A 26,057-nucleotide genomic window follows, 5' to 3' on the forward strand; every position below is an offset into this window, starting at 1 on the left:
CCGAGAGTGGTGGCACGCGCCTGTAATCCCAGCTACTCGGGAGACTGAGGCAGGTGAGTTGCTTGAACCTGGGAAGCAGAGGTTGCAGTGAGCCGAGATCGTGCCACTGCACTCCAGCCTGGGTGACAGAGTGAGACTCCGTCTCAAAAAAAAAAAAAAAGTGGACCCGTAGTATGTTTTCCTTTTGAGAAGAAAAATCCATTTTTAATCAATAAAATGCTTACTAGTTAGATTTTGAATTTTAAAGAAGTTTCAAGAAGATGCATTTTTGTTTTGGTCAAATTTATTGCTCTTGATCTCCTGAAACTCTTTCTAACTAAAATCTACTAGTTAGATTTTGAATTTTAAAGAGGTTTCAAGACAAATGCATTTTTGTTTTGGCCAAATTTATTGCTATTGATCTCCTGAAACCCAGAAGAATTATAATTTTATATTAATAAATTCATAATTCACTTCTCTGAGTTATGCAAATTAAACACTCTTGTCTTTGATTCAAAATCTTTTGAAACATGTTCCATATAATTGTATAGGGCATAAAACTGTGATTATTGTGAAAAATCAGTCATGATTTTAAAACTACCGGCTGATACAAAAATCTTAGCAGGGGCCAGGTGTGGTAGCTTATGCCTGTAATCCCAGTACTTTAGGAGGGCGAGGCGGGTGGATCACCTGAGGTCAGGAGTTCGAGACCAGCCTGGCCAACATGGCAACACTACTAAAACTACAAAAATTAGCCAGGAGTGGTGGTGCACACCTGTAATCCCAGCTACTCAGGAGGCTGAGCAGTAGTCTCTTGAACCCGGGAGGCAGAAGTTGCAGTGAGCCGAGATCATGCCATTGCACTCCAGCCTGGGCACAGAGCGAGACTCCATCTCAAAAATAAATAAATAAATAAATCATGGCAGGAAACATAATAAGCTTTTTTTTGTTTGTTTGTTTTTTGTTTTTTGAGACGGAGTCTCGCTCTGTTGCCCTGGCTAGAGTGCAGTGGCACTGCCTCAGCTCACTGCAACCTATGCCTCTTGGGTTCAAGCGATTCTCCCACCTCAGCCTCCTGAGTACCTGGGACTACAGGTGCAGACCACCATGCCGGGCTAATTTTTTGTATTTTAGTAGAGATGGAATTTCGCCATGTTGCCCAGGCTGTTCTTGAACTCCTGAGCTCAGGCAATGCGCCCATATTGGCCTCCCAAAGTGCTAGGATTACAGGAGTGAGCCTCTATGCCCCGGCTCACCCAGAGAGAGACTGAAAGAAACAGAAAGAGAGAGAGAGAGAGAAATAACTCAACCCAGTGCCCAACACATAGTAGGTACTTGATACATGTTAGCTTTTTATTGGAGTGGCTCAAAGTCATGCTTTAACCAGCCACACTACACTGCCTGCCCATCACAAAGACAAACGATTATTAACCCTTTAACATGCTACAGACAGGGAAACCAACGTCTAGCAGAGAAAATGGACCCCTGCAAGGTTTCTAAGACGGAACAGCAATCAATCAATTAATGAGTACTGTGCTGAGCCAGGAGCACGGCAACACAACTAAGGGGATTTATTAGAAATGCAGAGTCCGAGGGCCCCTGTCTTGGGCCTCCGACATTCTGAATCAGAATCTCCATTTTCACAAGCTCCCCAGGTGATCGTGTGCACATTAAAGTTTGAGAAACCCTTGTGTATAAGCCATGGATCTGCGTTCATGGGACTTAGCATCTAGGTGAGGAGTCAAGACAGCCACAGACAGCAACTGTGAACAATACCACAGAATATGTAATTGAGACACATAGATTTTTACAATAAATACTCTAAAACTTTAAAGATGAGGCCTTGTGGTGAACCTAAAAAAGAGGGGAGATTTTGGTGATTTGGACAGAAAACTGTGTGCAAAGAGCTTTGTATTAGGATAGCTTCTTAGGCAAGTTGCTTGATCTCACTTCTGTTTTTTTGTTTTGTTTTGTTTTTTTTGAGACGGAATCTCGCTCTGTCACCCAGGCTGGAGCGCAGTGGTGCGATCTGGCTCACTGCAACCTCTGCCTCCCAGGTTCAAGTGATTCTCCTGCCTCAGCATCCTGAGTAGCTGGGATTACAAGTGTGTGCCATCACACCCGGCTGATTTTTGTATTTTTATTAGAGATGAGGTTTCACCATGTTGGCCAGACTGGTCTCAAACTCCTGACCTCAGGTGATCCACCCACCTCGGCCTCCCAAAGTGCTGAGATTACAGGCATGAGCCACCGCACCTGCCTGTTCTCTTGTTAAATCAGAGATTAAACTTTAACATAATGGACACTCTAGAATTCCAGAAGTAGGATGGTGAAAATGCAGTGGGATGAGTACCTGTCCCACCTGTGGGCACCTGTGGGCCTGGATAAGTGAGAAATCCCACCTAAGAAGAGGAGTAGAGGGGGCCACTGGAAAGTCCCAGCAAACAAGACAACAATGTTAACAATTGAACTCAAGCACTCTCCATGGCCTGTTGAATGTTTTCTGTGGAAACTGGTCCAGATGCACATGCACACAACACCTGATAGAAACTGGGAGGTATTTAAGCCCCTTAGTGCAGAGTCTGCAATCACAAGTCTCAGTGGTAATCAAAAGGTGATCAAGAAAAGCTTTTGCTGGCCTTCCTGGACTTGCCTCCTTGCCTGCAGAAACCTAAAGTACCTGCCAGTCCTTCCTCTATCTGATCTGGCCAAACTTCCTATCTTCGTCCTTCCTTTCTTTGTCTATAGCTCCCTGTGACCTTTAGGATAAGTCTTTAAAAGTATTAAAACATCCTACATTGTAGCCAAGCTTACCATCTATTGGTAATAGATTTCTTTGCAAATGGGCCCTTTCACACATTAGCTAGGACACAAACTCCACTGCCCACCAGCTCTCTACCTTGGTATACTGCATTTCTTGCAATTTGAATTTATATAACTGTAACTTCTATTTCAGGACACTAAAAAATGCACCTGCTATTTGCCTGAGGGACCAGAGACGTGGAAAGTTTAACAGTAGCAGCCCACAACATGTACCACTGGCAGCTGGACTTTCACTGAATTTCTACATTGCAACCAAAGGTCAAGACAATGGTGAATCATGGAAAGACTTCAACTTTGAAAGCCTTACAAACAAAAGAGAGAGGATGCATTTGTTCAAAATACTGGCTTTTCTTTCCAAAAATTTTTCCATTTTACACTAGGAGCTTCTTTTCAAACGCTGCACAAAACAGTTACAAACCAACAGCTATGACTTCCCTTGCTTTAATATCCATTTCCCTTTGGCCATCTCATGTGAATCAAATTTCCAACAGCAAAAACAGAGTGATGTTTGCCTTTCTGAATTCCAGTGTACTGCTTTCGCATACCGAGGTTCCATTGCCTTATGACCCACAAAGAATAATGATCAGAAAATCAGAGTAAAGTTTTAAAATACTCCCATCTTGTGGCAGTTTTGAAATATGGCAACCTGAATATGACAGCCCTGACTTATTAGTCCTTATTGTTCATTTGTCCCTCTGCTGTAGATAAGATTCCAGTAAAGTCAACACACCTGGATGGAGAAAGTTCTAAAACCATCAAGGAAGTGGAAAACTTGTAAACTAAAATCTACAAAACATTAGGCTGGGTGCAGTGGCTCTTGTCCAAGCACTTTAGGAGGCTGAGTTGATAGGATCACCTGAGGCCAGAAGTTAGAGACCAGCCTGGGCAACATAGCAAGACCCTGTCTCTACAAAAAATAAAAATTAGCTGAGCGTGTTGGTACACACCTGTTGTCTCAGCTACTCAGGAGGCTGAGGCAGGTGGATAGCTTGAGCCCAGGAGTTCAAGGCTGCAGTGAGCTATAATCATGCCACTGTACTCCAGCCTAGGGGAGAAAGCAAGGTCCTGTCTCTGGAAAAAAAAAAAAAAAATTAGAATTAAAAAAAAAAAAAAAAGCACCACTGGTTATTACCACCACAACCAGTAGCTAGTCATGGGTCCCTCTAGTTTTTTACCCAGCTATCATCATAATGTATCTGTTTTACTTTTTACATTGCTTCTATACATTTTCCATGTTTCTACAAGGTCTTCATTGTCAAATGGACTGTCAGGCATCTGAGGACACCATCAATTATTTATTTATTTATTTATTTATTTATTTATTTATTTATTTATGTTTGAGATGGAGTCTCACTCTGTCGCCCAGGCTGGAGTGCAGTGGTGCTTTCTTGGCTCACTGCAACCTCTGCCTCCCAGGTTCAAGCAACTCTACTGCCTCAGCCTCCAGAGTAGCTGGGATTACAGGCATGCGTCACCACACCTGGCTAATTTTTGGCTGGTCTTTAACCTTGGCTAATTTGATGGGGTTTCACCATGTTGGCCAGGGTGGTCTCAAACTCCTGACCTCAGGTGATCTGCCTGCCTCAGCCTCCCAAAGTGCTGGGATTACAGGTGTGAGCCACCGCACCCAGACAATTTTTATCACATTTTTTTCAAATATTTGTTTTATGTTCCACTTGGACCTTAATCTGTTTTTGTTTTCACCTAATGTATAGTGTTATATGTTTCTCATGTGAAAAAATTTAAAAATTTAAAAATGTCAGCCAGGTGTGGTGACTCACATCTGTAATCCCAGCACTTTGGGAGGCCGAGGTGGGAAGATTGCTCGTCTCAAAAAAATAAAAATTTAAAAATTTAAAAATGGACTTGTCTTGAAAACAAACAAAAAATCCTTTAGAATATTATAGAAGCTCTTGAACTTTATTACTCAGAAGTTTTTACTTTACTTTCAGTAGTGTTTTATCAAGTGTTCAAAAAGCTCAAAGCACCATGACCTAGTCTTTAGTCTATCCACTAGGTTTTCCTGTGGTTAGTCTCATCCTGGTCAAATTTTGAATAATTTAAAACAAAGCTACAAAAAAAAAAACATCTGAAGCCCTGCACTTAAAATCTGAGGTATTTTTACTTCATAAAACCTAACATTATTCCATTCTCTGAGGCCTGGTATCTTCAGGTCTTGTAGCCTCCGTGGTGACTACTGAATAACGATGGGTTTACATGCCCATTTTCTGCACCAGACTCTGAGCCCCTCAAGGGCAGGTGAACTTGTTAACCTTTGGACCTCTGGCTCCTAGCCCAGAGCCTGGCTGAATTCCTACTGAACTGTGGCCAATATTATAAGATTTAGTGTTTATTTGTCTCTGACATTTTCCTGTGGCCACCTGTATTCTCTCCACCATCTCAGGACAATGAACCCAAGGACAGACACCACCATTTATACTTCTATTATAATTTTTATTGATTATGAATTAGGAAAAGTGTTACCTTTGCCTCCAGGAGGATAAGATTCTCACATCCAAAGAGCAGAAAAGCATGACTAAGAGGCATAGCAAACTAATCTTTAGATATCTATTCAGGTGTCCCTGATAGGCCATGAAATTATCCTGGTCTCACAGGCCCAAGCCTCAAAAGAAGTGAATTGGAAAACTCTTTAGAGAGCGTCCCCAAATCATGGACTTCCTTATATTCTTTTTCCTTCTTCCATTCATACTAAAGCGTGTTGTTTTAAACGGTAAGTTCTTTGCTTAAATTTTTATTTCCTAGTTTTTCCAAATATATAATTAACATACAAAATATGTTTTAATGGAGAGATAGGTAGAAAGAGAGAGGAAGAAAGAAAGAAAGAAAAAGAATGAAAGAAAGAAAAAAGAATGAAAGAAAGAAAGAAGAAAGAAAGAAAGAAAGAAAGAAAGAAAGAAAGAAAGAAAGAAAGAAAGAAATCCCATAAGTCTGATGTTTGCTGAATTTACTGGAAATAAAAGGAGTAAGTTGGAGAATAATCCAATTCTTGTTATCTGATAAAAATGGAATATATTCTATTCAATATAAACTACTGTCAAAACTCTTCAAAGATATTACATGCGGACATGGGGCAAATGTATTAAGACTTGACAAGCAGTTATAGTCAATTCCACAATTCCTTGACAGGAAGTTGTGTCTGCCAGATTGTTTCTAAAGAAAGGTCATGATTTGGAATCTGGTTGTTAACTGTTTTCATACTAATCTTCCCAAGCTCTTGTAATAATGGACAAAGTTTATTAACTTTATTACCTTCTGCATTTTGTGGAGAGAAAATACCAGCTCAAGTTTGCGTAACGAATGTAGAGTTAAGGTAAGACAAGGGCTCTTGATGGCCACCTTACTGCTCCACTTGAGGGAGAAAATAAGTGTGAAAAGGACTCAATTAATAATATTCCACCAGGTGCGGTGGCTCAGGCCTGTAATCCCAGCACTTTGGAAGGCCAAGATGGGAGAATCACTTGAATCCAGGAGTTTAAGACCAGCCTGGTCAACATTGCGAGACCACATCTCTATTTTATAAAAAGTTTTAAAAAATAGAAAACAACAACAACAGCAATAAAAAACAATGTTCAGCTCATCAGTCCTCCTTTTTTTTTTTCTTTTTTCTTAGAGACAGGGTCTCGCTATGTTGGCCAGGTTGGTCTCAAACTCCTGGCCCCAAGCAATCCTCCTGTCTCAGCCTCCCAAAGTACTAGGATTATAGGCAAGAGCCACCACACCCAGCCCAGTTCTCCATCATGATTGCACACTGGAATCACTTGGGGAACTTTTAAAAAACACTGCTGGCCGGGCACGGTGCTCACGCCTGTAATCCCAGCACTTTGGGAGGCTGAGGCAGGTAGATCACCTGAGGTCAGGCTTTCGAGACCAGCCTGGCCAACATAACGAAACCCCATCTCTATTAAAAATACAAAAAAATTAGCCGTGCATGGTGGCGGGCACCTGTAATCTCAGCTACTTGGGAGGCTAAGGCAAGAGAATCACTTGAACCCAGGAGGTGGATGTTGCAGTAAGCTCAGATCATGCCATTGCACTCCAGCCTGGGCAAAAAGAGCAGAACTCTGTCTCAAAAACAAAACAAAATAAAAAAACACTGCTGGCTCCACTCCCAGAGAGTCTGTTGTAATTGATCTAAAAGACAGCATTTTCAAAGTTCCTTGGGTGATTTTCGTGTATAGCCAGGTTGAGATTCACCGTCTCTGAAGGCCCAAACACACACTTTGCCCAACTTAATATGACTTATTTAAGATCATCAATTGCTAACTGTCTTCTTGAAGTAATTTTCAGATAATCTACTCTTGTGCTAACTGCTCTGAGTGAAAGGACACCTTACCTTGTTTCTTACTACTTAGGGACTAACACAAGGTCAATATTCCTTGACCTTGAGGGTCAATATTTAAATATTAACTATTAACAATATTTAACTATTTAACTATTCCATTAATATTTATCTATTTAACTATTCTATTAACTATTCCATTAATATTTAACTATTCCATTAATGTGTATCCTAATCAAAAAGCCATTTTAAAAATGAGTCTTTCAGTAAGTTATTTATATACTATAGCTTAATACCTTCTACCACTCTACTTAACTACTTAATTCCTTGCAAAATGTCTCCTTTTCTTGATCCTGAAAAGAATTTCTAATTGCTTGAGCTATAGGTAACGTTCAAGATACTCAGTTAGGATCTGTTATGCTAAATGTGAAATCAGCTATGTCTAGTCACACAAAACTCATCTAATTTCATTCTCCTCAACACTTGGTGCTAACTAACTGAAAACCTGATGGCTAAAAGGGAGCTCTAGCTCTTCTTTTTTAAAACTGGCTCTAGTTCCTCTTTATCTGAATCTTCATTTCATTGGACGTACCCAAGGCATAGGCATTTTTATCAAATACTTTGGTCAAAATCAACTTGCATACATGAACATTACTGATATGATGGCAAAGAACACAAACCAAAGAGGTGAACAAACAGTGAAACTAGTCTTTTAAAATAAGTAATTGTTTCTACAGGAATCTAGAATTTCAGGTACTGTAATTCAAAACCAAGCACTTACATTTTCTAGGAGGCAAACAGCAGCAGGATTCCCATGAAATGCTCTTGCTGTGAATGCATCTACTATGAAAATAGGAAGCTTCATTTTCCTTGCAAGCTGTTTCTGCAAGTTCTCAAAATTGCTGGTAGCCTGCTTTATGTCTTCTTCTTGGAAAAGAAAATTAAAAAGTTAATGTTTTACTTGGTGTCCAGACGCAAAGAACAGTTCCCAGATACAAAGTCCAGCAATTATTCAAACATACTACATTTAAAGAGATATAATCCCCTAACTTCTTTTTTCTTTTTTTGAGATGGAGTCTTGCTCTGTTGCCCAGGCGGGAGTGCAGTGGCACCGATCTCGGCTCACTGTAACCTCCGCCTCCCTGGTTCAAGCGATTTTCCTGCCTCAGCCTCTCAAGTAGCTGGAATTACAGGCACCTGCCACCACGCTTGGCTAATTTCTGTGTTTTTAGTAGCATCAGGTTTTCACGGTGTAGGCCAGGCTGGTCTCGAACTCCTGACCTCAGGTGATCTGCCCTCCTCGGCCTCAAAAAGTGCTGAGATTACAGGCATGAGCCACTGTGCCTGGCCAATCCTCTAACTTTTTAAAACCTCTAAAATGAAATTCATTTTAAAATACTGGCTAAATTGATTTTTTCCATATTTTATATTGACTTTTCATATTATACATAGAACTTAGCAGCATAATCATAGTCTTTCTTAGAGTAGCCAGAACTAGCTTAGGATCTGTTTTTTTTGTTTGTTTTTTTGTTTTTTTTTTTTTTGAGACGGAGTCTCGCTCCGTCACCCAGGCTGGAGTGCAGTGGCGCGATCTCGGCTCGCTGCAAGCTCCCCTCCAGGTTCATGCCATTCTCCTGCCTCAGCCTCCCGAGTATCTGGGACTACAGGTGCCCGCCACTGCACCCGGCTAATTTTTTGTATTTTTAGTAGAGATGGGGTTTCACCATGTTAGCCAGGATGGTCTCGATCTCCTGACCTCGTGATCCACCTGCCTCGGCCTCCCAAAGTGCTGGGATTACAGGTGTGAGCCACCACGCCCGGCCGCTTAAGCTCTGCTTTTAATGAAGTGCATGAAACATACGAGAGGCATGTATGTTGCTTACAGTCTACCAAAGAATATTATTACCATTTTTTAAAAGAATGCATGTTTTTCTAATTAAAAAATATACTCATTATAAAAAAACTTGGAAAATAAAGACCCATAAGTGCACAAATTGGCAATAACATTATTAATGTTCTGGATGTACAGCTTTTATCAGAAGTTTTACCCTCTTAACAGTAAATTGGCCCTCTGTATTCACAGAGGATAGATCCCAGGACCCCCTGAGGATACTATACTCCCACGGATGCTCAAGTCCCTTTTATAAAATAGCATAATTTCAGGGCCATTCCAATACAACTGGAAAATACTGTATAGCATGAATATTTTCTGAAGACACCAAATGCTTCAAAAACATCCTTTTAATAGATTTACGTTTATGGATATGCTATAAGTTGTTAAACCATATCCCTTTGGGTGAATATTTAAGTTGTTTCTAATTTTTCACTTGTAAAGACAACGCAGTGATCAAACCTGTTGAATGTAAATTTTCTTCTGTGTTTCTGATTCTTTTATATATATTCCTAAAAGTGAAATCCCTGGGTCAAAGTGTACAGGTGTTTTAACTTAAACAGTTAAATTTATCTGCAGAAAAAGTATACCAATTTAGACAGTATATGAGAGTGTCTGACCATTGCTAATCTGAAAGATTTTAAAATATCTTCTTTTCATTTGCATTTCTTAGATTATTCTTTCTTTCTTTCTTTCTTTCTTTCTTTCTTTCTTTCTTTCTTTCTTTCTCTTTCTTTCTTTTTTTTTTTTGAGACAGTGTCTTACTCTGTCACCCAGGCTGGACTGCAGTGGCACAATCTCCACTCACTGCAACCTCTGCCTCCCGGGTTCAAGCGATTCTCATGCCTTAGCCTCCCAAGTAGCTGGGATTACAGGCACATGCCACCACACCTGGTTAATTTTTTGGTATTTTTTGTAGAGACAGGGTTTTGCCATGTTGGCCAGGCTGGTCTGGAACTCCTCACTTAAGTGATCCTCCCACCTAGGCCTCCCAAAGTGCTGGGATTACAGGCGTGCCCCCCTGCACCTGGCCTGCATGGTGTGTGTGTGTGTGTGTGTGTGTGTGTGTGTGTGTGTGTGTGTGTGCTGAGACCATTCTCTTGAATTTTAATCTTGGTTCCATTTACCATGTAAATGTAGGAAAATCAGAAAGCTTCCTTGTCCAAATTGCTTAGTCATTAAACCTCCCATGGATGTGCCTGGGGAGAGTGATGTATATTTGTCCCTCTGTAATAGTCTTAGTTTATTTACAGTTTTCCTGTCACTGCAGATTCCTGTTATTCTGTAGCTGTTAGCACAAAAGAACCCACTTCATGGCCTGGCGCAGTGGCTCACGCCTGTAATCCCACCACTTTGGGAGGCCAAGGCAAGCAGATCACTTGAGGTCAGGAGTTAAACCAGCCTGGCCAACGTGGTGAAACCCATCTCTACCAAAAATATGAAAAAATTAGCCAGGTGTGGTGGCTCGTGCCTACAATCCCAGCTACTTGGGAGGCCGAGGTAGGAGAATCGCTTGAACCTGGGAGGCGGAAGTTGCAGTGAGCCGAGATCGTGCCACTACACTCCAGCCTGGCCAACAGAGTGAGATTATGTTTCAAAAAAAAAAAAAAAGAACCCACTTCACTCTTGCTTATAACTTCTGCCTCAAAACTAGGCTACTCATTAATAAATATCAGTTTAGTTCTTTGAAAAAAATAAATATTGGCCAGGCGTGGTGGCTCACGTCTGTAATCCTAGCACTTTGGGAGGCCGAGGGGGGCAGATCACGAGGTCAGGAGATCAAGACCATCCTGGCCAAGATGGTGAAACCCCATCTCTACTAAAAATATAAAAATTAGCTGGGCATGGTGGCACATGCCTGTAATCCCAGCTACCAGGGAGGCTGAGACAGGAAAATTGCTTGAAACAGAGTCGGAGGTTGCGGTGAGCCAAGATCACGCCACTGCACTCCAGCCTGGTAACAGAGAGACACTCCGTCTCAAAAAAAAAAAGAAAGAAAGAAAGAAAAAGAAAATATAAATATGTAGGCCAGGCATGGTGGCTCACACCTGTCATCCCAACACTTTGGGAGACTGAAGTGGGTGGATCACTTGAGGTCAGGAGTTCGAGACCAGCCTGGCCAACATGGTGAAACCCCGTCTCTATTAAAAATACAAAAATTAGCCAGTCATGATAGCAGGCACCTGTAATCCCACCTACTCGGGAGGCTGAGGCAGGAGAATCGCTTGAACCTGGGAGGCTGAGGTTGCAGTGAGCTGAGATTGTACCACTGCACTCCAGCCTGGGTGACAGAGAGACATTCTGTCTCAAAAAAAAAAAAAAAGAAAAAAGAAAATAATAGAGTACTGGCATTCAAAGTGTATCCAAACACCATCTACTTTTTTTTCAGTTGGTGAAAAGAAAATAAGTATCAAAAAGAATTACGAAGTGTAAATAAAATGTTTTAAATCAAAATTTGAAAGAAAATTTTTCTTTTTACTTTGTTTATGGTTTCTTTTAATTGACAGATAAAATTATATTTATCATGTACAATATAATGTTTTGAAGTATATATATAAACACATTGTGAAATGGTTAAATCGAGCTAATTAACAAATGCATCACCTCACATAATTATTATTTTTGTGATTAGAACACTTAACATCCACTCTCTTTGCATTTTTCAAGAATACAGTATATTAACTATAGTCATGATGCTATACAATAGATCTCTTGAACTTATTCCTCCTATCTACTGTAATTATGTATCCTTTGTCCAGATCTCCCCAACCACTCCCCTCCCCAGCCACCCCCACCTCTGACAACCACCATTCTACTCTCTACTTCTACAATGTCAACTTCCTTAGATTCCTCACTGAGTGAGATTATGCAGTATCTGTCTTTCTGTGTTTGGCTTATTTCACTTAGCATAATGCCTTCCAGGTTCACCCATGTTGATGCAAATGATGGGATTTCTTTCTTTTTTATGGCTGAATAATATTCTATTGCATAAATATAGACACTCCTCTACTTTTGATGGGGTTACATCTCAATAAACCCATTGTAAGTTAAAAATATCATAAGTTGAAAATACATTTAACACACCCAACCCACCAAACAATATAGCTTAGCCTAGCCTATCTTACACATGCTCAGAACACTTACATTAGCTTTCAGTTGGGCAATCATCTAACACAAAGCCTATTTTATAATAAAGTGCTGAATATCTCATGTAATTTATTGCATACACTACTGAAAGTAAGAAGCAAAATGGTTGTATGGGTACACACCATTAACGTACACCGCTGAAAGCACACTGGGCTTTCAGTGTGTTTTCAGTTTGAAGTATTGAACTAAAATTGGCCGGGCGTGGTGGCACACGCCTATAATATCAGCACTTTGGGAAACCGAGGCAGGTGGATCAAGTCAGGAGTTCCAGACCAGCCTGGCCAACATGGTGAAACCCCATCTCTACTAAAAATACAAAAATTAGCTGGGTGGCCGGGTGCGGTGGCTCATACCTGTAATCTCAGCACTTTGGGAGGCTGAGGGGGGTGGATCACAAGGTCAGGAGATCAAGACCATCCTAACACAGTGAAACCCCATCTCTACTAAAAATACAAAAAAGCAGCCGGGCGTGGTGGCAGGCACCTGTAGTCCCAGCTACTTGGGAGGCTGAGGCAGGATAATGGCATGAACCTGGGAGGTGGGGCTTGCAGGGAGCTGAGATCGCGCCACTGCACTCCAGCCTGGGTGATAGAGTGAGACACCGTCTCAAAAAAAAAAAAAAAAAAAATTAGCTGGGCATGGTGGCGCATGCCTGTAGTCCCAGCTACTCGGGAGGCTGAGGCAGGAGAAGCACTTGAACCCAGGAAGCGGAGACAGCAGTGAGCCAAGATCATGCCACTGCACTCCCACCTGGGTGACAGAGCGAGACCCTGCCTCAAAAAAAAAAAAAAAAAAAAAGAATAACTGATAGAAAGCACTAGGGTGCCAACATTTGTTGATGGTTTGGCAGGCATAGTGTTTTTTAGGAAGATGGCAAATATTGGTTGTTTACCCCCATAATCGTGTGGCTGGCTGGCAGTGCAGCTGGCTGCCACTGTCCTGTCCAGCATTGTGGGAAAGTATTGTACCACACATCAGTAGCCTGGGAATAGATCAAAATTCAAAATTCAAAGCACTGTTTCTGCTGAATGCATATTGTTTTCCCACCATCATAAAGTCAAAAAATCGTAAGTCAAAGTATCATAAGTCAGGGACAATCTGTATACCACATTTTCTTTATCCATTCATTGAGGAACTGTTAGGTTGATTCCACATCTTGGCTATTGTGAATATTGCTGCAATAAACACAAGAACGCAGATATTTCTTCAATGTACTGCTTTTTACACCCAGTAGTGGAATTGCTGAATTACACGGTTAGTTCTATTTTCAATTTTTTGAGGCACTTCCATTCTATTTTCTGTAATGGCTATACTAATTTACATTCCAGACAACAGTGTGTAAGGGTTCCCTCTTCTCCATGTCCTCACCAACACTTGTTATCTTGTGTCTTTTTTTATAATAGTCATTCAACAGAAGTTAAGTGATATCTCATTGTGGTTTTGATTTGCATTTCCCTGATGATTAGTGATACTGAGCATTTTATAATATAGCTATTGCCGGGCGCGGTGGCTCACGCTTGTAATCCCAGCACTTTGGGAGGCCGAGGCGGGCGGATCACGAGGTCAGGAGATCGAGACCACAGTGAAACCACGTCTCTACTAAAAATACAAAAAAATTAGCTGGACGTGGTGGCGGGCACCTGTAGTCCCAGCTATTCGGAGAGGCTGAGGCAGGAGAATGGCATGAACCCGGGAGGCGGAGCTTGCAGTGAGCCGAGATTGCGCCACTGCACTCCAGCCTGGGAGACAGAGCGAGACTCCATCTCAAAAAAAAAAAAAGAAAAAAGAAAAAAAAAATATATATATATATATATAGCTATTGGCCATTTGTGTATCTTCTTTAGAGAAATGTCTATTTGGATACTTTGCGTTTTGTCCATTTTTTAATAGGGTTATTGGGTTATTTGGGGGCTTTTTGTTATTGATTTTCTCTCTTTTTGTTATTGATTTTCTTTCTTTTTGTTATTGAGTTTCTTTCCTCTTTTTTTTTTTTTGAGACAGAGTCTCGCTCTGTCGCCCAGGCTGGAGTGCAGTGGTGCGATTTCAGCTCACTGCAAGCTCTGCCTCCTGGGTTCAAGCCATTCTCCTGCCTCAGCCTCCGGAGTAGCTGGGACTACAGGCACCCACCACCATGCCTGGCTAATTTTTTTGTATTTTTAGTAGAGACGGGGTTTCACCATGTTAGCCAGGATAGTCTAAATCTCCTGACCTCGAGATCCGCCTACCAGGGCCTCCCAAAGTGCTGGGATTACAGGCGTGAGCCACCTGGCCCGGCCTTTTTTTTTTTTTTAGGCAAGGTCTCACTCTGTCACCCAGGCTGGAGTGCAGTGGTGCAATCAATCACAGTTCACTGCAGCCTCGACCTCCCCAGGCTCAGGTGATTCTCCCACCTCAGCCTCCCGAGTAGCTGGACTACAAGCATGCACCACCACGCCTGACTGACTTTTGTATTTATTGTAGAGAGGGGGTCTCGCCATGTTGCCCAAGCTGGTCTCAAACTCCTGGGCTCAAGCAATCTGCCTGCTTTGGCCTGCCAAAGTGCTAGGATTACAGGCTTGAGCCAACGCACCAGGCCGAGTTTCTTATATTTTTTGAATATTAATCCCTTATCAGATGTATAATTTGCAAATATTTTCTCCCATTCCATACTTTGTCTCTTCATTCTGTTGTTTCCTTTGCTGTACAGAAGCTTTTCAGTTATGTAATCCCATTTGTCTATTTTTTGTTTTGTTGCCTGAAGAAAATTAACCTCTAAATTAGTTTCATCTAGCTACTAATATAGATCTATTCAAATACAATATATGTAGTGTTCAACTACTTTGTGTTCACTTTTATGCATACTTCCTGGATGTCACAGAAACTCCGAACACCGCCTTTGTTAAGATGTTCATAGGCTAGTTCCAAATTCCTCAACCAGATTTATGTTCAAACAACTGATGTTTGGGAATTTTTTCACTTTTCTGCTAAAATGTAGGATTCTCATATTATCATCATGATTTACCATTTACCAAACAAATTTTATGAAAACACTTTGGTGTTAAGATCCGCATTCTTGCTCCTCAAAAGCTCAAGGGCCTGGAAGGGACTTCAGAAAATAGATTATAAATTGATATTAAGATGCTTTCTAAATAAGAAAACATAGTTCAGTACTTTGCAGTGGTAAAACCTTTACCATATGCCAAAAAAAGACAACAACAACAACAACAAAAAACCCTTTTCCATATGCCAAAAATTGTTTAGGTTCTTTCTACCGCTCTATTAAGGAAGCCGTACTTGACAATCCAATTGAACTGGAGGTTTATATTTTAAACTTATAATTTTTATTTTTATTTTTACTTATTTATTTATTTGTGGAGACAAAGTCTCACCCTGTCACCCAGGCTGGAGTGCAGTGGCACAATCTTGGCTCACTGCAAACTCTGCCTCCCAGGTTCAAGCGATTCTCCTGCCTCAGCCTCCCGAGTAGCTGGGACTACAGGCGTGCACCACTGTGCCCAGCTAATTTTTGTATTTTTAGTAGAGATGGGTTTCACTATGTTGGCCAAGCTGGTCTCAAACTCCTTACCTCAGGTGATCCACCCACCTCAGCCTCCCAAAGTGCTGGGATTACAGGCGTGAGACACCACACCTAGCCTAAACTTAGAATTTTCAGTTTCACAGTTAAAGACTTATGAATCTTTTTATAAAGCACTGGTGGAGTTTTGCTCTATCTTGAAATTAATGGGGAAAACTTGGCCCACATATTCTTTACGAAAAGATATTATCTATCACTCTTGCCCTAGTTGATCCTCTCTCCCCAGCTACACGATAGCCTTGAGAACCACCATCCTGCAATCACCTGATAGCTACTAGAAGGGACAGGATGTGGTTGAAGTCTCTTCAAAGCTGCATTCATAGAGAATTGTCATTTGACTTGTCTGGTAGTTCCCTGGAAGACCTGCACTAACAAGGTTTCTTTTTTTTTTTTCTTTTTGAGACAGAATCTCACTCTGTCACCCAGGCTGGAGTGCAGTGGCACGATCTCGGCTCACTGCAACCTCCGCCTCCCAGGTTCAAGCAATTCTCCTGCCTCAGACTCCTAAGTAGCCGGGATTACAGGAGCACAACACCACACCAGGCTGATTTTTGTATTATTTTTGATTTTAATTTATTTATTTATTTATTTGAGACAGAGTCTCGCTGTATTGCCCAGGATGGGGTGCAATGCTACGATCTTGGCTCACTGCAACCTCCACCTCCTGGGTTCAAGCGATTTTCCTGCCCCAGCCTCCCAAGTATTTGGGATTACAGGCGCCCACCACCATGCCCGGCTAGGTTTTGTGTTTTTAGTTGAGACGGGGTTTCACCATGTTGGTCAGGCTAGTCTCGAACTCCTGACCTCAGGTGATCTGCCCGCCTCAGCCTCCCAAAGTGCTGGGATCACAGGCGTGAGCCATCGCGCCCGGCCGTGGCTTGTCTTTATTGACCTGGGTCAAAGCTCACCCAACACAAACAGCCTTTCCTCCAGGGTTGTCAAAAACAAACAGCAACTGTTTAATAGCACCATGGCTGCCTGAGTCAGTGAATAATAGCTAAAGCAAATGATAGGCTAATCAAAAGTTGATAAGGAATAGCAAGAGAATGAGATGTCCAGAAGGGGTTTTGAAAAGTTCTGATGACCAGGCATGGTGGCTTGTGCCTGTAATCCCAGCACTTTGGGAGGCCTAGAAGGGTAGATGACTTGAGGTCAGGAGTTCAAGACCAGCCTGGCCAACATGGTGAAACCCTGTCTCTACTAAAAATACAAAAATCAGCTGAGCATGGTGGTGTGTGCCTGTTATCCCAGCTACTCAGGAGGCTGAAGCAGGAGAATTGCTTGAACCTGGGAGGTGGAGGTTATAGTGAGCCAAGATTGCACCACTGCACTCCAGCCTGGTGAGAGTGTGTCTCCAAAAAAAAAAGCAAAAAAAAAAAAAGCTCTGACATAGTCTTGAGAATCTAGAAGGCAAGATACATACATAGGGCTCTGCATATATCCTAGGACTGTGTGCATGCAGAAAACCTGAAGAAACCCTAAGCTCTCACCTCTGACTGAGACCTAGGGGTTTTGTGCAAGCAGAAAGTGAAAGGTAAGGCAGAGTTACTACCTGTCTGGCTGAATATCAAGGGTGTGCCCCAGCATGCACAACTGAGTCCATCAGCAAAGACTGTGAGACATATTGACTCCAGGAACGTAAGAAAATCTCTGTCTAATCATTAGCTGATGCTAATCTAACATACTAGTGTCTTCAACGGCCACATACAACAAAGAATACAGACTTTAGAGAAAGTTCAGAAAAGTCACTAAAGAACTTACAATAACAAAATGGTGAAGGGAAGAATCTGATTTCCAGAGGTACCACAGTATATTATCTAAAATTTCCAGATTTCAACAACAAAAAAGAGGTGTGTATAGAAACAAGAAAGTATACCATACAAAGAATAAACAGTAGTTAATAAAAACTGTCCCTGAGGGAGTCCCAATGTCGGGCTTACTAGACAAGAACATTAAATCAGCTGTTTTAAATACCTTCCAAAAAACAAAAGGAAACCAAGTCTAAAAAACTAAAGCAAAGTATGAGAAGCATGTCTCACCATATAAACAATATTAATAAAGAAATTATTATTATTTTTTTTTTGAGACGGAGTCTTGCTCTATCGCCCAGGCTGGAATGCAGTGGAGTGATCTCGGCTCACTGCAAGCTCTGCCTCCAGGGTTCACGCCATTCTCCTGCCTCAGCCTCCCGAGTGGCTGGGACTACAAGTGCCTACCACCACGCCCGATTAATTGTTTTTGTATTTTTTTTAGTAGAGATGGGGTTTCACCATGTTAGCCAGGATGGTCTCGATCTCCTGACCTCGTGATCCACCTGCCTTGGCCTCCCAAAGTGCTGGGATTACAGGCGTGAGCCACCGCGCCCGGCCAAGAAATTATTTTTTAAAAGAGAACCAAGTAGAAGTTGTAGAGATTGAAAAGTATAACAATGGAAATGAAAAATTAATTAGAGAGGTCCAACAGCAGGTTTAAGCAAGCAAAAGAAAAGGCCAGTGAACTTGAAAATAAGTTAATTGAGATTATTCAGTTTGAGAAACAGAAAAAGGAATGAAGAAAAATTATAAGAGCCTCAGAGATCTCTGGGACGTCATCAAGTATACCACTATATGCATAAAGACAATCCCAGAAATGGAAAAGAGAAAGTGGCAGAGAAATTACTTGAAGAAATAAATGGCCAAAAACTTATCATATTTGATGAAAAACATTAATCTACGCAGCAAAGAAACACAGCAAACTCCAAGTATTATAGAATAAACTCAAAGAGACAAACACCTAGACATGCAATAATCTAACTGCAGAAAGAAAATGACTGAATTGGTGGGGTGCAGTGGCTCATGCCTGTAATCCCAGCACTTTGGGAGGCTGAGAAGGGCAGATTGCCTGAGCTCAGGAGTTCAAGACCACCCTGGGCAACACGGTGAAACCCTGTCTCTACTAAAATACAAAAAATTAGCCAGGCATGGTGGCGTGCGAATGTAGTCCCAGCAGCTCGGGAGGCTGAGGCACAGGAATCACTTGAGACCAGAGGTGGAGGTTGCAGTGAGCCGAGATCATGGCACTGCACTCCAGCTTGAGCTACAGAGTAAGACTCCATCTCAAAAAAAGAGAAAACAACAGAATCTTGAAACCAGCAAGAGAGACATAATTCATCATGTAAAATGGATCTTCAATAAGATTAACAGCTGGTTTATCAGTAGAAACTATGGATGCCAGAAGGCAGTAAAATGATATACTCAAAGCAAGAATATAGACCAAAAGAACAACTGTCAACCAAGAATTCTATGGCTAGCAAAACTATCATTCAAATCAAAGGTAAAATTAAGATACTTCCAGATAAACAAAAACTTGTTGCTAGAACTTGTTGCTAGTATTCCTCTTCCAGAGGAAGTATTAGTGGGAGTCCTTCAGGCTAAGATGAAAGGACACTAGACAGTAACTCAAATCAACGTAAAAAAACGAAGAGCAACAAACATACAAATGGCCAATAAGCACATGAATGGGTACTCAACATCACTAATCATTAGGGAAATGCAAATCCAAACCACAATGAGACATCATCTCACACCTTTCAGGACGGCCACTATCAAAAGAACAGAAAATGCCAGGCATGGTGGCTCACACCTGAAATCCCAGCACTTTGGGAGGCCGAGGAGGGCATCCCCTGAGGTCAGGAGTTTGAGACCAGCCTGGGCAACATGGTGAAACCCTGTCTCTACCAAAAAATATACAAAAATTAGCTGGGCATGGTCATGTGCCTGTAATCCCAGCTACTTGGGAGGTTGAGGCACGAGAGTCGGTTGAGCCCAGGAGGCGGGGGTTGCAGTGAGCCAAGATCACACCACTGCACTCCAGCCTGGGCAGTGACAGAATAAGACACTGTCCCATAAAAAACAAACAAACGAAAAAAGTTTAGAGATTTGTTGCACAATGATATGAATATACTTATTACTATTGAGCTTAACTTCAAAATGGTTAAGAGGGTAAATATAATGTTATGTGATTTTTACCACAATAAAAAAATAAAGTAAGGCTGGGCGCGGTGGCTCATGCCTGTAATTCCAGCACTCTGGGTGGCCGAGGTGGGCAGATCACGAAGTCAGGAGATTGAGACCATCCTGGCTAACACAGGGAAACCCCGTCTCTACTGAAAATACAAAAAATTAGCCAGGCGTGGTGGCGGGCACCTGTAGTCCCAGCTACTCGGGAGGCTGGGCCAGAAGAATGGCGAGAACCCGGGAGGGGGAGTTTGCAGTGAGCCGAGATCAAGCCACTGCACTCCAGGCTGGGCAACAGTGTGAGACTCTGTCTCTAAATAAATAGCAGCAGTAGACCAGACAAGGTGGCTAGTGCCCATAATCCCAGCCCTTTGGGAGGAAGGTGAGAGAACTGCTTGAGGCCAGGAGTTCAAAACCAGTCTGGGTAACACAGCAAGACCCTGCCTCTATTAAAAAAAAAAAAAAAAAAAAAAGCCAGGGATGGTGGCATGAAAGGCTTAGGCTGGAGGTTCCCTTGAGCTCAGGAGTTAGAGGCTGCAGTGAGATATGATCATGCCACTGCACTGTAGCCTTGGTAACAGAGATCCTGTCTCTTTAAAAAAAAAAAAAAAAAGACAACTGCATAAAGCAATAGTCATAAATCTATACTGATGCCCATAAAATGTAAAAAGATATATCTGAATGGCAAGAAAGTCACAAACAGGTGAGGTGGGAATGGAGCTATATAAGTACAGTTTTTTTATACTATTAAAATTAAGTTTCTGTTAATCTAAACTAGATTGTTATAAACTTAAATGTTAAGTATAATTCTCCAGGCAACCGTTAGAAAATGACTCAAAATATATAGAAAATGAAGTGAGTTGGGTGCAGTGGCTCACGTCTATAATCCCAGCACTTTGGGAGGATGAGGCAAGAGAACTGCTTGAGTCCAGAAGTTCACAGCTGCAGTGAGGTATGATCATACCACTGTACTCCAGCCTGAGCAACAGAGTGAGACTTTGTCTCAAAGAAGAAGAAAGAAAGAGGAAAGAGGAAAGAAGAAAGGCAGGCAGGCAGGCAGGTAAGAAGGAAGGAAGGAAGGAAAGAAAGAGAAAAGAAAGAGAGAAAGAAAGAGAGAGAGAGAAAGAAAGAGAGAGAAAGAAAGAAAAAAAGAAAGAAAGAAAAGAAAGAGAGAAAGAGAAAGAAAGAAAGAGAAGAAAGAAAGGAAGAAAAAGAAAGAAAGAAAGAAAGAAAGAAAGAAAAAGAAAGGAGGAGAAATAACAATGGAACACAAGAAAATATCTAGTTGGGACTCCACTAATGGAGAGTGAAAAAAAAAAAGGATGAAAATATCAAGTTACCATAAAAGAAGGCAGTAATGCAGGAGTAAAAGGAAAAACAAAGACATGGGACATATAGAAAACAAATATCAAAATAGCGGTCATGAACTCTACCTTATCAGTAATTACATTTAAGTGCTTAAACTCTCCAAACAAAGGGCAAAGATCAGTAGAATGGATTTTAAAAAGTAATCTAACTTGCTGGGCATGGTGACTCAGGCTTGTAATCCCAGCACTTTGGGAGGCCAAGACAGGTGGATTGCTTGAGGCCAAGAGTTCAAGACCAGCCTGGCCAACATGGTGAAACCCTGTCTCTACTAAAAATACAAAAATTAGCCAGGTGTGGTGGTGTGTGCCAGTAAGCCCAGCTACTCAGGAGGCTGAGGCAGGAGAATCACTTGAACCTGGGAGGCAGAGGTTGCAGTGAGCTGAGATCACAACACTGCACTCCGGCTGGGGCGACAGAGGAAGACTCCATCTCAAAAACAAAGACAAAGACAAAACAAAACAAAAAACTAACTAAATGCTTTCTATAAGAGACAAACTTTTTAATTTTTATTATTTATTTATTTATCCTTTTTTTTGAGACACAGTTTTGCTCTTGTTGCCCAGGCTGAAGTGCGATGGTGCAATCTCGGCTCATGGCAACCTCTGCCTCCCAGGTTCAAGCGATTCTCCGCCTCAGCCTCTCAAGTAGCTGGGATTACAGGCATGTGCCATCACACCCGGCTAATTTTGTATTTTTAGTAGAGAAGAAGCTTCTCCATGTTTGTCAGGCTAGTCTCAAACTACCGACCTCAGGTGATCTGCCTGCCTTGGCCTCCCAAAGTGCTGGGATTACAGGCGTGAGCCACTCGCCCGGCTAAGAGACAAACTTTAGATTCAAAGACACAAATAGGTGAAAATAAGAGAGTGGTAAAAAGATATGCCATGAAAAAAGTAACCAAAAGAGAGCTGCAGCAGCTATACTAATATCAGACAAAATTGACTTTGTCACTAGAAACAAAGAAGGACATTTTATAACAATAAATGGAAGAATCCATCAGGAAGATAAGACAATTATAAACATATACACACCTAACAACAGAGCCCCAAAATACATGATGCAAAAACTGATAGAATTAAAGGGAGAAACAGGCAATTCAACAATACAGTCATCCCTTGGTATCCACAAGGCACTGGTTCCAGGAGTCCCTGTGGATATCAAAATCCAAGGATGCTCAAGTCCATTATATAAAATAGTGTGTATTTGCATATAACCTATGCACATCCTCCCATATACTTAAATCATCTCTAGATTCTTATAATACCTAATATGATGTAAATGTTATGTCAATACTTGTAACAATATATTGCTTTTTTGTTTGTATTTTTATTGTTGTATTTCTTTCCTTCTTTTAATTTTTTTACTTTAATTTTTTTTTTAATAGAGATGGGGTTTCACTATGTTGCCCAGGCTGGTCTCAACCTCCTGGGTCTCAAGCAATCTGCCCACCTAGGCCTCCAAAAGTGCTAAGATTACAGGCATGAGCCATTGTGCTCAACTCCCCCTCCTTTTTTTTTTTTTGAGACAGAGTCTCGCTCTGTTGCCCAGGCTGGCGTGCAATGGCACGATCTCAGCTCACTGCAAGCAACCTCTGCCTCCTGTGTTTGAGCAATTCTCCTGCCTCAGCCTCCCAAGTAGCTGGGACTACAGGTGCACACCACCACACCCAGCTAACTTTTGTACTTTTAGCAGAGATGGAGTTTCACCACATTGATCAGACTGGTCTGGAACTCCTGACCTCAGGTGATCCACCCACCTCGGCCTCCCAGAGTGCTGGGATTACAGGCATGAGCCACTGCCTCCAGCCCCGACCCCTTTTAATATTTTTAGTTTTTTTTCTTTTCTTTTCTTTTTTCTTTTTATTTTCTTTCTTTCTTCTTTTAGTATTTTTGATCAATGGTTGATTGAGTCCACAGATACAGGACCTACAGGTATGGAGAACTGACTTAGTTAGAGATTTCAATGCCTACTTTCAACAGTGGATGAAACAGCTAGACAAAAGATCATCAAGGAAACAGAAGACTTGAGTAATATTATAAACCAACTAGACCCAACAGATGCCTACAGAACACTCTACAACAACAGCAGACAACACATTTTCCTCAAGAGCACATGAAACTTTCTCCAGAGTAGGCCATCTGTTAGCCCATTAAAGAAGTCTCAATAAATGTAAAGGACTGAAATAATAAAAAGCATGTCCTTCAACCACAATAGAATGAAATTACATAACAGATGGGAAAGGAAATTTGGGAAATTCAGAAAAATGTGGAAATTAAACAATATTCTCAAGTAGTAAAAAGACCTGGAGCTTCCTGGAGACATGACTGATTCTAGCATAAGTGCAGGGAAAAGACCAGGTGAGGCTGGAATCTCTTCTAGTACTAGAAAGTAAACCAGTACTCGGCCGGGCGCGGTGGCTCACGCTTGTAATCCCAGCACTTTGGGAGGCAGAGGCGGGCGGATCACGAGGTCAGGAGATCGAGACCACGGTGAAACCCCGTCTCTACTAAAAAATACAAAAAATTAGCCGGGCGCGGTGGCGGGCGCCTACTTGGAGAGGCTGAGGCAGGAGAATGGCGTGAACCCGGGAGGCGGAGCTTGCAGTGAGCCGAGATTGCGCCACTGCACTCCAGCTTGGGTGACAGAGCGAGACTCCGTCTCAAAAAAAAAAGAAAGTAAACCAGTACTCAAAAAAACAAATAAAAAGGAATATAGGAGTCAACCTGGAAGAGGTCCCAATGGCCGAAGCAAGAACAATTTGAGTAACAAAATAAGCAACATAGTATTGGATTATAAACTAAAGATAAAATTAATATCCATAACCCATACTCACATAAATAAAAGACTACATAAATAAATGGAGGAGAAGAGACAAACTTCCTTATAGAATTCCAAATAGATTATCTAGCTAACTACCTAATCTCCTTTCCAGGAGATGGAGCTTAACTTCCCCTGGACCCTGAGTATGGGCTGCTCTCAGTAACTTGCTTCCAAAGAACAGAGCATGGAAAGACAGTAAAGAGTAACTTTACAGTGGAGAAACCTAGCAAATACTACCTCAGCCAGGTGATCAAGGTAAAGAGTCATGTTATTACCATGTGAAGAGGATGGCACTTTACCTCTGCGGTTTTCCTCCCAAGAACCCATAACCCCTGTCTAATCCTGAGAAAAACATCAGAAAAACCCCAATTGAAGGATATTCCACAAAATACCTGACCAGGAGACGCTAAGGAGACATGATGACTAACGTAATGTGGTATCCTGAATGGGAACCTGGAAGAGAAAAAGGACATTAGGGGAAAACTACTGTGCCATACATAAAATTTGGAGTTTAATTAATAGTAATGGACCAGAGCTGGGCATGGTGGCTCACAACTGTAATCCTAGCACTTTGGGAGGCCGAGGTAGAAGGATCACTGGAGCCCAGGAGTTCAAGACCAGGCTGGGCAACATAGAGAGATCTCGTCTCGACAAAAAATTTAAAAAAAAAAAAAAAAAAACAGGCATGGTGGCACACACCTGTAGTCGCAGCTACTTGGGAGGCTAAGGCAGGAGGATTGCTTGAGCCTGGGAAGTCGAGGCTGCAATGAGCCATGATTGTACCACTGCACTCCAGCCTGGGTGACACAGCGAGACCCTGTCTCAAAAAAAAAAAAAAAAAAGTAATGGACCAGTGTAATTTCATAACTTGTGAAAAATGTAGCATAGATACTACCATCAAGGTAAGATTTGTTTTGTTTTGTTTTTCGTTTTTGAGACGGGGTCTCACTCTGTTGCCCAGGCTGGAGTGTAGTGGTACAATCATAGCTCACTGCAACCTTGAGAGGCTCAAGTGAGCCTCTCCATTAACTGGGACTACAGGCACACACCACCACAACTGGCTAACTTAAAAAAAAAAAAAATTATTAGCAGAAATGAGATCTCACTATGTTGCTCAGTCTGGTCTCAAACTCCTGGTCTCAAGCAATCCTCCTTCCTTGGCCTCCCAAAGTGCTGGGATTACAGGTGTGAGCCACTGTGCCAGCCAAATATAAGATGTTAACAGAGGAAACTGAGTGAGCCATATATAGGAACTCTATGTAATATCTTTGCAACTTTTCTGTAAATCTACAACTATTCAAAAATCTAAAATTTTATTTTTTTAAATGATCTGAGGCCTGCCAATAGCCATGGGAGTGAGCTTTTAAGCAGATCCTACCCTAGTTGACCCTTGAGATAACTGAAGCTCCAGCTGACACTTTAATTATACCCTTATAAGAGACCCTAGGCTGGGCATGGTGGCTCATGCCTGTAATCCCAGCACTTTGGGAGGGCAAAGTGGGTGGATCACATGAAGTCAGGGGTTCAAGACCAGCTGGGCCAACATGGGGAAAACCTGTCTCTACTAAAAATACAAAAATTAGCCAGGCTTCGTGGAGCATGCCTGTAATCCCAGCTACTCAGGAGGCTGAGGCAGGAGAACAGCTTGAACCCATGAGGCAGAGGTTGCAGTGAGCTGAGATCGCACCACTGCACTCCAGCCTGAGGGACAGGGCAAGATTCCATCTCAAAAAAGAAGAAAAAGAGATCCTGGGCTAGAAGCAACCAGCTAAGCTGCCCCAAGATTTCTGATCCACAAAAATTGTGAAATAATAAAAGTTTGTTGTTTTAAGCTGTTAAGTTTTGGAGCAATTTGTTACACAGCAATAATAACTAATAGAGTATACTTCCTTTTATGTAGAATATTCAGAAGTATCTGCCACAAAACACTGGGATAATTTGCATTCCATTTGTTTGCCAGTTATATTCTTCATTGTAAATGATAAATTCTCATTCTGGTTTTTACAACAGATTCCACAGCAAATTTACTTAGCCTGAGGCCATCCCAAAAAACTTATTTTGAAGTATAAAAGCAAAATATATGTCAATGAATGCCAAATCTACATTCCTATCCCAGATTAATTTCCTACTAGACACATTCACTCGGACAGTACATGGCATCTC

General features: G+C 41.6%; 1 protein-coding gene across 10 annotated transcripts in view; it reads right to left on the reverse strand.

The window, feature by feature from the left end:
- PBLD (phenazine biosynthesis like protein domain containing) overlaps positions 1-26,057 on the reverse strand; it is a 53,639-nt gene that overhangs the window by 17,936 nt on the left and 9,646 nt on the right. For 4 of the 10 annotated variants that reach the window (XR_008657081.2, XM_055274507.2, XM_063637196.1 and 1 more), the window contains exon 2: positions 7,884-8,029. Coding sequence is in view for 7 of the 10 variants with exons in the window: in XM_055274507.2 (XP_055130482.1) it covers positions 7,884-7,967 (84 nt within the window). In the remaining 3 variants the exon portion in view is untranslated. Of the gene's footprint in view, positions 1-3,749; positions 3,811-7,883; positions 8,030-24,286; positions 24,348-26,057 lie in introns of those variants that run through there. The other 6 variants (XR_010120290.1, XM_055274506.2, XM_063637197.1 and 3 more) reach the window with 4 other exon arrangements.

The sequence above is a fragment of the Symphalangus syndactylus genome, chromosome 4 (genome assembly GCF_028878055.3).
Source record: "Symphalangus syndactylus isolate Jambi chromosome 4, NHGRI_mSymSyn1-v2.1_pri, whole genome shotgun sequence".
Classification (NCBI taxonomy): Eukaryota; Metazoa; Chordata; class Mammalia; order Primates; family Hylobatidae; genus Symphalangus; species Symphalangus syndactylus.